Source organism: Epinephelus fuscoguttatus, linkage group LG6 (assembly GCF_011397635.1).
Source record: "Epinephelus fuscoguttatus linkage group LG6, E.fuscoguttatus.final_Chr_v1".
Lineage (NCBI taxonomy): Eukaryota > Metazoa > Chordata > Actinopteri > Perciformes > Serranidae > Epinephelus > Epinephelus fuscoguttatus.
Genome location: NC_064757.1, coordinates 22,538,285 through 22,553,999, shown reverse-complemented (window position 1 = coordinate 22,553,999; position 15,715 = coordinate 22,538,285). Strand labels below are relative to the sequence as shown.

At 41.0% G+C, this 15,715-nt stretch overlaps 1 protein-coding gene across 4 annotated transcripts in view; it reads right to left on the bottom strand.

Moving 5' to 3' along the window:
• The window catches only part of sgsm1a (small G protein signaling modulator 1a), a 35,300-nt gene extending 19,598 nt beyond the window's left edge, over positions 1-15,702 (bottom strand). For all 4 annotated transcript variants that reach the window (XM_049578870.1, XM_049578871.1, XM_049578872.1 and 1 more), the window contains exons 1-6: positions 15,613-15,702; positions 15,431-15,474; positions 9,141-9,216; positions 1,082-1,244; positions 634-786; positions 471-538 (exon numbers count right to left, since the gene is read on the bottom strand). In XM_049578870.1, coding sequence (XP_049434827.1) covers positions 471-538; positions 634-786; positions 1,082-1,244; positions 9,141-9,216; positions 15,431-15,474; positions 15,613-15,631 — 523 coding nt within the window. In that variant the 5' untranslated portion in view covers positions 15,632-15,702. The remainder of the gene's footprint in view (positions 1-470; positions 539-633; positions 787-1,081; positions 1,245-9,140; positions 9,217-15,430; positions 15,475-15,612) is intronic.
• Between the last annotated feature and the right edge of the window lie 13 nt (positions 15,703-15,715).

Sequence of the window (15,715 nt, the reverse complement as noted above, 5' to 3'; positions counted from 1 at the left end):
AGGATCCACTGCTTTACCACACAAAATTATACCAAGACTGCCTCCTCCAAAGGAACAGATACTGACACATTGATCAAAGTGCCTGCTGAGATAACAGCAGCATTAACTCTGGCTTGGCCCCACTGAAAATAAAGATCAGTGTTCACTGGTGGGAGGCCAGTGGGGGATCATGTCCCTGGTGCAGCAGACTTCTAAGTTAGATGACAGTTAGATGAAACACAGACTCCAGTAAAGGAGGAACTGGCTATTTGTACAGATAGGAAGCAAAACATAGAAAATTGTACCACAATGTCCTTGTTAACGTACTGGTCCAGCAACAAGCTGTTATTCTGAAAAAAGTAAAATCCTGCTCTACTTGTTGTAAAGATCTCCAGGACCTCATATTTTCATGTAAGCATGAGCCAAAACTGGAGTGGAGTATATGATTACATATATAAACACAAAATGATTGCAGTGTCTTGTATAATTACCTAACAAAGAGGCAAGGATAGGTCCGTCCACAGGGTCCATAAGAACAGCCTCTTTCTCATAGTATTTACTGAAAAACAAATGTGAAAGGGTGGTTTTAAAGGGATAAAGAGATCTTGTAACACAAACAGTTGAGCACAATGTCATCAGCCCTTCCTGATGTACCTGCTGTTCTCCACCAAGTAAAGGACAATCTTGTCCAGCACCTTCTCAAATAAAGCCGTCCGGATCCACAGGTTCTTGACACCCTGTGGGTTGAGGCTGGGCAGTCGGGGCATCTTGCGAAGGCTGTCTTGACTTTGCAAGCTTTGACTTCGTCTGCAGAAGGAGAAACTCACAAGTTTTAATATTAACAAAACAAATTTAATGTTGTTTAAAAATTCTATTAAGTAAAACTGCATCTGCAAGACGCTAATGGCGTCAGTGATTCATGACTCATAAAAGCTCATAAACATGAATTATTTAAAAGCTTTTCATAGTTAAAAAAAAAACAGCCCTTCAAGTAAGCAGACAGCCATTTGTTTTCTGTGCTTTCGTTTGCACAAGGCTTTGATGTGAGCTTTGAAGTCTTCTGTGATGTGTGAGAACGAGCTGTGACGTGCGCGTCTCTCACTTTGTCTCGATGATCTGCTCGAGCTCCTGTGCCTTCCTACACAGCTCCTCAGCTGGGCCGAAGATCTTCCCCACCTTCATGAAGAGTGCTGCTATCTTGTTGCTGCGCAGAAAACCTGCTGCTCGCCGCTTCAGCCCATGCAGAACACATGCCTCCACTGCAGCTGTGTGGACACAAACACAAAGGTTGGACTAAAGCAAAGATCTTTTACTGATACTGTATGCCAGAACAACATTTCAATAAAGGATACAAGACCTTAAAGTCTTTGGCCTCCACCAACTGCTTGGGAAAATGTCTGGCTCTTAATATGGCAAACACAACTGTAGAACTGAACTCATCAGCTGAAAGCAGCAAAATATTCCATAGACCTGTCGCATTACACAGAGTAACTGGATGTACTGTCGACATAAAATATTGACTAATACAGCTTTCATTTGTAAAACCTAAGAACAACATTTTGTGCCAAAAAATGCAATTCTGTGACATCAGCGTCTAATATTTCGAGGCACAAAATGTTTGTCTTACATAATAGCATGTCATACATCCACTTGAATTCAATTAACAGTAGTTCACCATGATAATCCACTCATGTCAGCACTGCTTTCCAGGGAGTCTTTGGCAAAATAACAGTAGCAACAATGCATTTATGCACATAATGTCAGATGTCAAGTGAGTTTCATCACTATCCACAATTGAACACAGTGCGCGTCTACTATATTTACATGTTTTATGATGTGTATATGTGTACATACATGCTGTTACACACTGTGAATGTGGCAACTGATGCCATGTTACCATTAAACTATGTAGCTATTCTGTTATATTTTTAGTGTTCTGCTTTCACTGTTTGCTAGATTAAGGCAGGCATATTTCCTAACTAGATTTTCTTGATGCAGAAAGGCTTTTTTTTAACTAGTTTAGGTCTTCCTCTGATCATCTTTGGGTAAGATGAGTTTATTCAATAAGCCGTAGTGGACACAGGAGTTGATGACATGATGACACACTTGCAGAATTATTCGACTGTGCAGAAAAACAGACACCCCTTTTCTCTCTCAGGCCTACGTGGCAACGCCTGGAGCTGTGTTGACATTTGAGTTCCCTTTCAGGACTAATCCTGTGGCTCTGTTCACATGGGGTCAGGGGGAAGGCTGGCGTTGCCACGGCAACCCCTGTTGATGGAGCTATCGTGCTCTGGGAGAGATGAGTGGAGGGATGGGTGGCAGCAGCTCATCAGCATCACGATCTCTCTCTCTCTTTCTCTCTTTCTATCATCCACACTCCTTCAAACGCAGCTTCTCTCCTGCTTCCGTCCTATCGCTCAGTACATCTGTCACTGCTGTTACTACCATCACTGCTAACAGGGCTTAACTTCTGCCCAGGCAATAAAAGGGTCATCACAGATGTCAACTTTCACCTTTCTTTTTTTATTCAAATATGTCCATCTCTGCTGATCTTTTCATCGCCCTCTCTTCCCACATTCTGCTCCTTATCTTTCCGGGCTGCTTCCTCTTTTTCCACCCATCATTATAAGAGCAAGAAGCTAAATGTCAGAACAAAGCGTAACATTAAAAGGTCTCCAAATATAGTTCATCCTCCTTATTCCCATCCTTTTGGCTAACTAGTCTCAAATGGCAAAAGTGCAGAAATAATCTCCCAAACCTTTAGACTTTTTGAGAGCTACTGTCAATCTGCCAAGCTACAGAGAAAATTCCCTGTGAGTCATAGTCTCTGCAGTTTCAAACTCTGAAATGAACAACGGCATCAGTGGCAGTGTAGCAAGTATTTCTTTGTTTATCCCACACTTGGGAAAACTGCTCGCTGTAGGGTACATATAAATAAAAACATACAGGTTTCAGTATGAGACACAAGGCAGGGAGATGGAGCAAGAAACTTGTCTTATTCTGTAAAATCAAATGTATTACTTGAACCATTTTACTGCAACAATAATCACAAACAGCAGAGACAAGAAAATGAGCACCATGTCAGGAGGATCAGTCCTTTGTGTGGTCCCTCCTGGTAAAAACAAATAACAGTAAATTGCCTTTAATCATCCTGTATCTGTGGTGACTGAGTGCATTAAGAGACTCCTGGGCAGTGACACACAGCTGACCAGCACTTCACTCACAGCAGCCAAAGGCACTGACAGTCTTAACATGAACACTGCAGAAATGACTAGTCAGTAAGTCAATAAATGGATCCACACAATATTATCTGATGACGTCTGATCAATCGATCATTTGTGTCATTTCTCTACTATGAGAAAAACACACATTTGCTGATTACAGCTTCTGATATGTGAGCATTTGCAGCTTAGTTTAATTCCATGGCTTTGACATTTCATAGACTAGAATGATCAATCAGTTGATTGCTGAAATTATCAGTAGATTAATCAGCAATGAAAACAGCCATCAGCTGCAGGCTGAAATATGATGCTTTACCACTAAGTTCATTCACATTTATGTACAAAAATATTTCCTTTTCTATCATCTAATGCTCTTGTAGGTTGATTTTAGTATATTCAAAAAGCAAAAACGCACTATTTCCAAATGCAATCTTTGTTTGGTTAAAGGAACAGTGCTGCACTTTGTGAAATGCGTTGAAAATGTACTTCAAAATATGTTTTGTATCAAGCAAAATAAAAATTCCTTGGTTAGTCTGGAAATGTCAAAAACAGCAGCACACACTGTAGACAATGTGGGAGTGAAAATCTAAAAGCTACTGCATGTTGGACGTGTAGACCGTGTGGGTACACTGGCGCCTTTCAGTGATCATACCCAGGGATATACAGAAAAGTATTGAACTTGTATTAAACTGGTTTTATTTGGTATTATGAACAAGTGATAGAACTACAGTGCTTGTCAAATGCTCCTTTATCACATCACAACCATTAATCTCAATTACAACTATAGTGAGATAGATTTAATCTTATTCGTCTGCCTATCTAACTTAAATCACATTTTTGCTCCCTTCATCTTCATCAAAGCATGTTTTAATTATTTTAGCATAATGGTAATCGATCCTTCAAGCCACAGAGCTGCAATGTGCAAACTATTTTGGTAGCTATAGCCATGGAAAAAGATGCAAGCTTTACTTTGCTGACCATGATGAAAATGGCAAAGTAAATACACACAGTTTTCAACACACCTGTTTGCAAATCCAGGTAAACTAGGTTGCTGTGGCTTCAGTGTGCACTTCTAAAGGTAGTCAGATCTGTTCACTGCAATCAAATTAGTCAGAGTGCCATTTAAAAGAATTATTTTGATCTGTCATATCTGCTGTACTGTAACAAGAAAGGTCTCTAACACACAGGACCAGAGGGTAAACAGTAACTGGGTAAACTGAAGATTAACAATCAAATCAAGGGCCTAAACAGATTTTATAATGTATCAACAAATCTATGGCTGTTTTTAGCTTTGCTGTGCTACCTTAAATTGCTTCATGACTCAAGCCAGTCGTGGCTTTCTGACACACATTCCCTCCACAGCGTCTGCATTTCAGACTCTGCCTGGGCTGCTCATCAAAGCAGCCATGATGGTGGAGGCTAATTGCTCCCTGGTGAGCTGGCCGCGCTCCTCTCCCATCCTCCACTCACTCTCATCTCTAAAGAGACCACAGCTGAAAGAGGACGTGTAGTAACGAGAGCCACTATGAGGATCACAGGAGGAGTCAGGAGGAGGAGGAAGGTGGCTGACAATGGAACAGAGTGATGAAAGGGTCATCCCAAGCTCCTGCTTGTCCACAGGGACACATATTATAGTGGTAGAGGAAGGATTCACCCCAGGCTGACCAGCAGCTATTATAACAAGCTGTAAGATGATCTGCACCGCAGGCCAAGAATATTGATGACACACGGACATGGAAGGAGTAATGAAAACACATAAAGCAAAAACAATGGCCACAATGCTGATACATGTAAAAAGAATTTCCATTACACTGTCATAAGAATCTGTGTTCTGTAACAAATTATTCTCATAACCCTCCCAGAGAAAAATAAAACCATAAAAAGAGATTTGGGTAAGCTGATCACTGGTGGGAGGAATGTCCAAAATAATTTGTTCATGCTGGGTTAATACAGTTTCAAGCTGTGCTATAATTCCACTATGAAATGAACTTCACTTGGATATCATGACACAAGAAAGACACAATACTGATCATCTTGATTGCAGCAAGAGATTTAGAGCTCACTTTGACCTGCTGCTGCCACTTCAGACTATTTCATTTCACTCTTCCATTTTTACTTTATTAAGCTCATACATGTGTGAAAAAAATGATATTAAGTTATGGCTTACTGCAGTGTTGTAGTCAAGACAACCTTAACCAAGAACAAGTCACGTTTAAGACCAGAGTGCATGGAGGCTGAGACAAGACCAGTGCAAGTCCCACATGCATGACGAGAGCCACACGCAAGCCATACAGTAGGCACTCCTCTGAAAGGCCCACATTCCCATAAAACATCCACAGACAACAAAGATTCCTCTTCATTCATATCTTTCGTTGCCATACTGACTATATGTGTGTACATTTAAATGTAGCATAGGGTTTCCCACACATTAATTTATTTGTGGCAGCCTGCCACGATAACATCTGCCTCTACGTATTGATTCTTTATTTGTGGAGCTGGGCTGTTCATTAGGAGGACTACTGAAACATATACTATATATCATCAAGTTAATAGCTGCATCACACTCTCAGAGCACAGAGCGTACTCTGGGCACAGACGGAGCAGCAGAATGCCAAGCACAGTGAAGGTGAAGCTTAACTGTCTTATGTGCTGAGTCTAAAAGTCTACATTCACCCGCCCCTCATAGACTGTAAAAATAATGGACGTAGCCACCGTAACATCACCCATTGCTTTGTGAACTGCCGTTTTGAAGCCGTTTGGAGTTCCGCATTTTGGCCATGTCCATCTATTTTTGTTTTTGGTAGCCAGAAATGACCATAATTGGGCAAGAGGCTGGCGCTGTGAGGAGCGTGGGCTGGATCTGACTGAAGCCATGGACGCTATCAACAAACAGCCTCTCACTCTAATGTCCCCGCCCTTAAATATGCATAACTTGGGGCAAGTTAGGTGAGTTATAATAAAATTCACCCCTACACAGTTGTCATGAATGTTGAAGTTATCTATACCAAAACTGTTTTTGTACCAGGCTGTAAACATGTTTATTTCTGCTGTAAGGTTGGGCATTTTAACATGGGAGTCTATGGGGATTTACTGGTGCCAGCCTCAAGTGGCCATTAGAGGAACTGTAGTTTTGGCACTTTCACACTGGCTTCATTTATCAGTCTTGGAGGTTGCGGCTTGTTGTCTACAGCTCCTGCTCCTATCACCCATCCATCCATCCATCCATCAATCTGATCAGCTCTGATTGGACTAACTGATCAATTACCCTCCCTGCAACTCAAGCTCTTACAAACTGCTGCAGAGGAAAAATGAACTCATGAAGAGCTCTGCCTGCGCTGCATTCACGGATCCACAAAAACCTCTGAATTCAGAGAGGGAGCAGGGAGTGATAAAATGGAGTGAGTGTAAAAAAACAAAAACAAAAACAAAAACAAAAAACAGTAAGTTTATAAGAGACCGAGAATAAAAATGTGGTTGAGTCCGATATTGGACCTTCAAAGAGTGGTCAAGACCAACTATAACACTGGCTCACTAAGACAGTAGTGTCAATTTATGTGTGTGTGTGTGTGTGTGTGTTGGTGAATCTGTTTCCCACACTAATGCAGATTTGAACTATTCTTTCTCGCTATATGTTACTAAATATAATGGTATCGCCCATTCCCACACTTAGCAACATACTGTAAGTGTGCAATTAAGTTTTCACAACAATATAGAGAGACAGGCTGACAGACACCCAGCAATTTCTCTGTGTATTAGTTGGTGCATCTCCTCAAACACATTTACCCAACAGTACGATAAAGACAACCTTCTACATGGTAATAAGAGTATGTGTCAAGGAAAGGTTTCATCACTGTGCACTTTTTTATACCATAAATACATTTTCCTACTTTTCAATGGCTTTCTGAGAGTCCCTTCTCATATGAGTTAAGAGCGGTCTTTGTCTGCATTCATGGCTTCCAGCTAGTAAAAATATCGCATTTTCTGCAAGCTGAGAGTCATTTTATTCACACTGAAATCCCCAAATATATCCTGTTACTGATTACAGCTTTGAACTGAGCCAGAGATCTGACAAGTGTGAGCGCCTGCATGTGGGCAGTGTGTTTTTCACAGTAATCGTGCTGCACTCTGCTAGCGCCATTTGGGGGCAAGAACAATAACATTTGGTGAAACACTGAACTTTAAATGTCTTTTTTTTCTAAATCAGACTGATTTTATGCTTGTAAAAAGTTATTGTGATGATGTAGATCTTCACTTTACTGGGCAAACTGCCGGTTTTTCATTTAACACCTAAAATCTCAACTCCCTTCCCGAAAAAAGAGGTGATGTGAAGCAAATATGCTTGTTGTTGGACAAAGGAAAACTAATCCAATTATAAAGACCCCCAACTTTATTCTGCTCTTTCTAATGAACTAGGATCAGTGTTGCCAGGAAACCTGTACTACTGCATGTATATTACTGTTAGGAATATTTCTGAATGCAAATGATTTTGGCAAATGTGAATAATTCTTGTTCTATTCTGGACAATTTTGTGTACAATCATTTGGTTCAGTTACAGGAAGCTTTTTGCTTTCTCACATGGAACAAGGAACAATCATTGCTGTCTACTGGAGGAGCCGGAATGTTAAGTAAAACTTCTGACTGTACATTTGGCTCATGATGAATTTGTGAGTGACCTTCTGTTCTTAAAATGGCTGCAGAGTGGAATAATCAGAAAGGGAAACATTTCAAAATTACAGTGTGCTTACCAAGTGGCTTGAACAGAACGTAAAATATGCCATTTCAATTTTGTTCTGCTTAATTGCCTTCCTATGTATTACTTTGTTTCATCATGTGCTTAATTACATCCTTTGCTCAATTAGATCTAGGCAGGTGTTTTTTGTGTGAGGTCATTTGTGATCACATTAATTTCAAGTGCCCCAAAATCAAAAATATCTTTTTTTCCACTTGCCTTTAGTGCCATTTATCAATTTAGATGGTTTTGGTGTGAGTTGCAGAGTGTTGGAGATATCAGCTGTAGAGATGTCTGCCTTCTCTTGAATATAATGGAACTAGATGGCACTCAGCTTGTGGTGCTCAAAGTGCCAAAAAACATTGAAAAAATTCATCCATTCATTTTCCATAGGGGGCTGGAGCCTATCCCAGCTGACACTGGCTGAGAGGCGGGGTACACCCTGGACAGGCTGCCAGACTATCACAGGGCTGACACATAGAGACAAATTCACGCTCATTCTCACACCTACAGCTAATTTAGTCAGTTTAGCTACCAATTAATCTAACCTGCATGTGTTTGGACTGTGGGAGGAAGCCGGAGTACCCGGAGAAAACCCACACTCACACTGGGGGTACGTGTAGGCTCTGCAAAGATGGTCTCCTTGGATTCGAACCAGGAACCCTCTTGCTGTGAGGCAACAATGCTAACAATGCTAGGAACTACTTTCTTTCCACCAAACTACACCCGCTAACCCTATCACCACACAGTAGGAAACATGCATCTATTCATGGACAAGATCTTCATGTACATGACAGCGCAAGATGTTAACATTAATGGCGCCCTCCACAGCTGAGTGGCAACATTAGCTAGTTTAGTGGCACCAGGCGAGCTAGCATTAGATTCAACTCACACCAAAATAATCTGGGTCGATATATAGCACTACAGGTGGGAGGAAAAATAGGTATTTTTGATTTTTGGGTGAACCTTTAAGTCATCATTGTTAAGTTGAAGACAACTACAAAAATAAAAAAAATAGGGACAATGTAAGGTAGCAGAGTCAAGACTACAATATAAAATGTGTCACATGTAACTAAAACAGACAATGGCAGGAATGATCTGAACCAAAAAACCCAATCAGGGTATTTTCAGTGTTGCAGAACAGTTCAAGCTGAAGAGGTTATAAATGAGCAGAGCTGTGTGATTCATTCATGTGTTTGGTTACTCACCACAAAAGGACACAATATGGCTGCTGTCTTCGTGAACAAATTTCCTGGTGACGGCTTCCTCCATAATCTGCTTCACCTGTCAATGACATGGCAGATGCTGGATGACTCATTCATTAACATGCCATAACTGGCACACACACAGCCTGTGAGGGGCTTGTTGGCGCGAGCCTTACAAGAACATCTCACAGAATAATTATGACATTTATAACACGTGTATGAAAAAGGAGGTTTAATGACAGGGAGAGAGTGCAGCAGGACTCGGAGGTAAAATGGGGTTGAAAAGTTAAGAGGTAGAACAACACTGAGTGGGAAGAGTGTATGTTAAGTTGGAAGATGAGTCACCAGCTCTCATCCCAAGGACCTCTACTGGGAGACGTAGGTGGTACATTTGGGGGTGGGGGGTGAATAGAGAGAGGGGAGGGGCGTTCATCTATCACAGACCCCCTTTCTCTGAACAGTTTGTAATCCTCAGTGGGAGCAATTGATTCTGTTGCGTCAAAGGCCGATGATGACATCCTGCTCATGCAAACCCAACTCTTTTTAAAAAGATACAGAGGGTCACATTATGCTCATGAAGTACGCTTATTAGTTAGGTTTTGTCGTCACAGCAATGCCCCCCCCTCTCCTCACTGACCTGACAACAGCTACAGACCAATAGTTAAGACAACTGATTAATCAATCCCTCTGGTGGCTATGGCGACGTCCCCCTGTGTGGGCACCGCTCTGCAATCTGCATGGGGACTATCAACGTCCGGACACAGCCACACAGATAGCTGTAATTTCCTGTTGAAATGAGTCTGTCCACAACGACCATATTTCACTGCCAAGTTCACCCTCTACACAAACACAGACACACACTCTCTGAGACACATACATACACGTATTTGCTCCGGTGGTTGATGCTCTATTTCAACCTGTTTTTTTTTTTCAATCTACACACTGATTTCATCCTTCATAGTTTTCTCTGAGGCAGTTCAGTGATCAAGAAGCAGCCAGATGTCATACAATCAGTTTTCACGGTTTGATATTTACAGCTTGATCATAAAACTTTCCAGCAGATAAAGTTCTGTCTTCAGGTTAGATTTTCCACTACGGCTCCATTTTATGGACCAGCGATTTTAATATCTACTTTATGTGTTGTACAAAGATGGATTGTAATACCTGCAGAAGATGTACTGTTATCCTTTACTTAGTATATGTTGCCCAAACCTACATGTAAGTCTAAAATTGTGAAACACACACTGAACACATACACATGCATCAGTCCACATGAAGTTAATTTCTCTTCTAAAAAAGCAACACCTGAATAAAAGGGAGAACAACACAGCAAAACATAAAGCCAAAGATTTCAGATTCATCTGTGAAGCACAAAACAACTTGTTTTATCGTGATAGTGCCCACTGAGCACTGACTGCACCCTCACTGCTGATGCAAGATAAAATCCTACAACTGACTAATGTCTCACTTGTGATAAAACCAGAAAGGTTTACAAAACACTAGGAAACGAGATGTGCTGCCCCCATGAAAACATTTTAATAAGAAACAAAACATTCACTAATTGAACAGCAGTTATCACACAAATTTGGCCTGTTCGCATCAGTAGCATTGTTATCTTCAGCATCAACAGACATGATTCACGCTGTCAACACAACACAGACAATGCCAGTGTGATGTGATGCACACCCGCTCCGCTCACAATCACACTTACATAAAGCCTGCATAAACACATACACACACACACACGCACAAAACACAGGGGAACTATATGCACCAATTTTCTTTCTGAGTGCACCTGACATACAGGACGCTGATTGATTTGCCACTTTGAGGACGCAGACTCCTCGTGTTTTCTCATCTCTCTCATCTGGGCTACAGCTCAGGACTCAGAGGAATTCATATGGTGAAGTGTCTACGGCTCAGACAACCTGCAGGTTTCTATGGAGACGGCACGTGTCGCACAGTGGATGACTTCCGCCTAAGAAAATGCGTCAACAACGTTAATTTATCAATGGAATAAACAACAATTACTGCAGCTCCCCAACTACAGTAACTAATAATATCTGGATGTGCTGTGCTGTTGTTTTACACATCATCCAACCACCTAGAGTCCCTGTCTGTTCAATAAAGCATGAATATACACAAGATTTGAAGTGGTTATATATAATAAAATGCCACCACAAAACACATTTTCACCAGAATACACAGATAAAACAACGTGCGTGGCTTAACAGTCATTAAACGGTTCTTTTATAGCAGCAAAGCCTGATGAATCTGCTCCACTGTAGCCTGAAGGCATCAGCCAGAGTGATAAAAGATCTTCAGAGTATTCCAATTAACTTCTACAACATCAGAGCCAAGAAATAAGAGCCAGAGAGAAAGCCCCATCCATTAACGTCCACCTTTCATTATTCATCATCTCTGTGGTCGCTGAGGAATGACGGGGGGAAAAAGAAGAAAAATCATGACTGGTAGAGTCACGCTTCAGATTTAAAGTTATGCATCTGAATTAAGACTCTATTATTTGACTAACAATGTAATAATGAATAAGCAGACAGATCAACTATTAAATATCAGTGAACATGAATCCACCAAAAATCAATGCAACACAACACTGCCTGGAACAGCTGAAGGAGCGCACATGGAGCTGTAGATGCTCTGTTTTTCCTAAACATTTTGAAGACATCTTGCCCACGTTGGCTCAATCTGTATTGAGATTGTTTTGTCAACTTCAACACATGCACTATAAATCAAGGCTGAGGACAACCATAAAACTGCTGCATAGCATTAGCTTAATTGTCACACCAACAGCACCTTGCTGCTCAGTTAGATTATAAGTGGTGTGAAAACTCATCAGGTGATCCTATCTCATCCATACCAAGACCTGATTATGAATACATTAACCTGGAAAGGTGAGAAACTGCATAATAGAGTGCAATAATCTCTATCAGTATCTATGACAACAATAATATTTGATGATTTCTCTGCAGCGTGTTCCTGAATCAACCCTGTATTAATGTCTCTAACAATCTCTATCAAGCAGAAAACACAGAAAAAGACTGGTGGATTATCTTACACTCCACTGCCTGAAACCTTACTCTGAGTAAGCACACGGCAAAGTAAATGTGCAGATCACTGTGCCCTGTTCCTCTAACAGCCCACACCCCCACCCCACCCCCCTCTCTCCTTTAGCAAACACAGGTGTGTGTTTTTGTGGACGTGTGATATACAAAAAGACAGAGGGAGGAGCGCGATTCAGAGGCACGATCGCAGTAAGAGAAAGAGAAGAAAACAGACTGAGGGGGCTCTGTATCAAAGCTAAGGCAAATAAGAGATCTCATTCAAACCAATTTGTGCCAGAAGGTAATTCTGCTGCCACAGACGCCCTGTGCTCTCTGGATAATGGCCCACATGTAGGTATATCAGAGCAGACTGGTGGCACACAACCAGCTGGACAGGGAGAGCGTGAGAACATACAGCATAAATACACCATATGGTAAAACCCACACAGAGTAATAATGATTATAAACTAATGGGAAAAATGATACAAACAACAACATCCATGTTTCCTTCACAGGAAATAGATGTATCTGAAACACATCTACCAATACATTAAAAATCTTGTTAACTCATCTAGATTAATGCTGGTTTTTATGAAGTCAGCTATCATACTGTGTTGCTGGTTCATCCACAGACTCCATCAGGCTGCATTTGTGGTAAACAGTGAAAGAGCCACTGCGAGTGAATCCCAGCGAGGCCGTATCAGCACAAAGGAGGCAGGTTTAATCATGGGAAGGGTCTGGTCTCCACTGATAAGACTGAAAACAGGGCTCGGAGGAAAACAAATCAAAGCAAAGTCTCTTCATTCCTCTTTTCACAAGATCCAGGATGTGATTTTTATCTTTGTTTGTTTGGCTGAAATAAAGTATTGTAGTTTATGAGGCAATCTGAGATGAAACTAATGAAATAAATCCATCAGCTGTTAACAGAGGAATGTTAAACAAAGCGTTCTCTACTGGGGAAAATCTGGACAGGAAATGGAAATGAGTAACACTCCTGGCTCTATTAAAACTACTGTTGTTCCTCTGCATCAGGTTTTTAGCCACCAAAACAAACAATAGCGCCGTTTAGGTTATATAGGAAAGCTCCCAGGGTTGACTGTAAATGTTAAGCAAGGTGTTTGTGATTTTGAGAAAACATTTCCTGTACAAACAGAGCTTAACGAAAACCTCCGCAGTAGTGACACAGAGTAAACACCACTGCAGGACAATAGAGCCACAATGGAGTGAAACATACATCAGTTTGCTGATATGTAAAATAATCATCTATCTGCAATGTGTGCATGGGTTTGTTGGAAGCTGAATTGGTTCAACATAAATATTTAATCACATTGCAGTGAATACTTGAATAATCTTCTATTATTATACTTCAGGGGAGTTTTAGTTTCCTGCCAGCTGCACCATTTGTGCGCACCATTTACTAAGCTCAAACTAATTATGACAGGTGTTTACAAAGTGGAGAAATAACACAAATCAAATAACACAAATCCTGAGTAAATCAGGTTTCACCATTCAAACTAGTGGGAAGTAACTAAGTACATTTATTAAAGTCCTGTACTTAAGTACATTTTTAGGTACTTGTACTTCACTTGAGTTTTTACATGTTCTGTTACTTTATGTGCTTCTACTCTACTCCATCTTAGAGGCAAATATAGTACTTTTGCTCCACCACATTTATTAAATACCTTTAGTTACTAGTTACTTTATAGGTTTTGATTGCTAATACAATATTAATTCATTCATCTTCCGTAACTGCTTTTTCTGTTGGGGGTCGCGGGGGGGCTGGAGCCAATCCCAGCTGACATTGGGCGAGAGGCAGGGTACACCCTGGACAGGTCACCAGACTATCACAGGGCTGACACATAGAGACAGACAACCATTCACACTCACATTCACACCTATGGACAATTTAGAGTCACCAATTAACCTGCATGTCTTTGGACTGTGGGAGGAAGCCGGAGTACCCAGAGAAAACCCACGCTGACACGGGGAGAACATGCAAACTCAGGAACCCTCTTGCTGTGAGGCGATGATGCTAACCACTGCACCATCATGTGGTCTAATACAAATTATAATTAACTAATAAATTATGGTATGTTAATATAGATTAAACTACCCAGCAATGTATACACTAATGAAAATGAGCTGCACCTTTACCAGCTGCAGCATTAAAGTGATAACACATGAATGCACCAACACCATGTAATAAAATATATAAAAATACAGTATTCTGAAATGGGCCATTCTGCATGATGACTACTTTTACTTTTGGTACTTTGAGTATATTTTGATGCTATACTTCTATACTTTTACTTCAGTAAAGATCTGAATGTAGGACTTTTACTTGTAACAGAGTATTTCTGTGCTGTGGTGTTGCTACTTTTACTTAAGTAAAAGATCTCAGTACTTGTTCTACCACTGGTTCTTACAAAGAAATTACTTCTAAATATTTACCTGCAGTCATTGTCAGGTGTAAAGAAGAAGAAGAAGACTCCTGGCTTTCTGAGAAAGACCATTCACAAGGATGAAGATCTCTGAGAAGAAACCTCATTCAAGGTTTAAATGTCAGACAGACTAAATGGTAGCGACGTCTCATTTGATCTCTGCTGAACTCTGGTCTCCTGTGTTACTGCAGTAACCTCAAATGATGATGAGAGATGAAGTGCTGAAAACCAGCTGAACAAACCCCAGAGCTGCTTCCATATTTGTTTCCACTCAACACCATATAACTCAATGCATGCATCACACACGCACACGCACACACACACACACACACACACACACACACAGAGTTTGTGTCTGACTGTAACGACCAAATGGCTCGGCAGAAGGCTGATGGTTTGCTCTGCCATAAACACAAACACTGACTACAGACAATCTGTTTCTTTCATGCTGCTTCTCCACCCGAATAATTACTGAGCTGCAGCACGAGCTCTCAAATAGGAAACACTGAATCATATACATATAGGCCTATATTAAAGGGAAAAAATACTTTAAATACTACAATTAGCTAAACATTTTCATTTTTAATAGGGCTTGTTTTCTAATCTTTGAGTGATGACTGTCCAAGCTATTTATCTCAGGTGTCATCATCAGGAAAAGACAGATCATGCATAACAAGTGTCACCCACTGTTCCTGAGGTATCACCCATCTGTGCACAGGGTGAACAGTTTCATACAAACCCAACGTGTTTGTTTTTCCGACTCGATAACTGCTGAGCTGAAAACACCCACCTCCTTCTTGACGGTGCGCAGCAGCCTCTGACGAGTCTCTGCCTCTAAAACACAGCACACACAGTCCCACACAGGACATGTTCACTATCTGCCACAACTCAACTTAGTGTATATTCTCAAAACAATGAAAACAGAATTCAAAAATATTTATCCAAATTTTTTTTTGTTGTTGTTGCTCCCACCTGCCATGATTGTTGCCATGGATCCTGTCTCCTGTCTGCAAGCAGCACTCCTCCCATCAGCTGAGTGCTGCTTGTACACTGCGATCCCAACTCCACCTCCTCT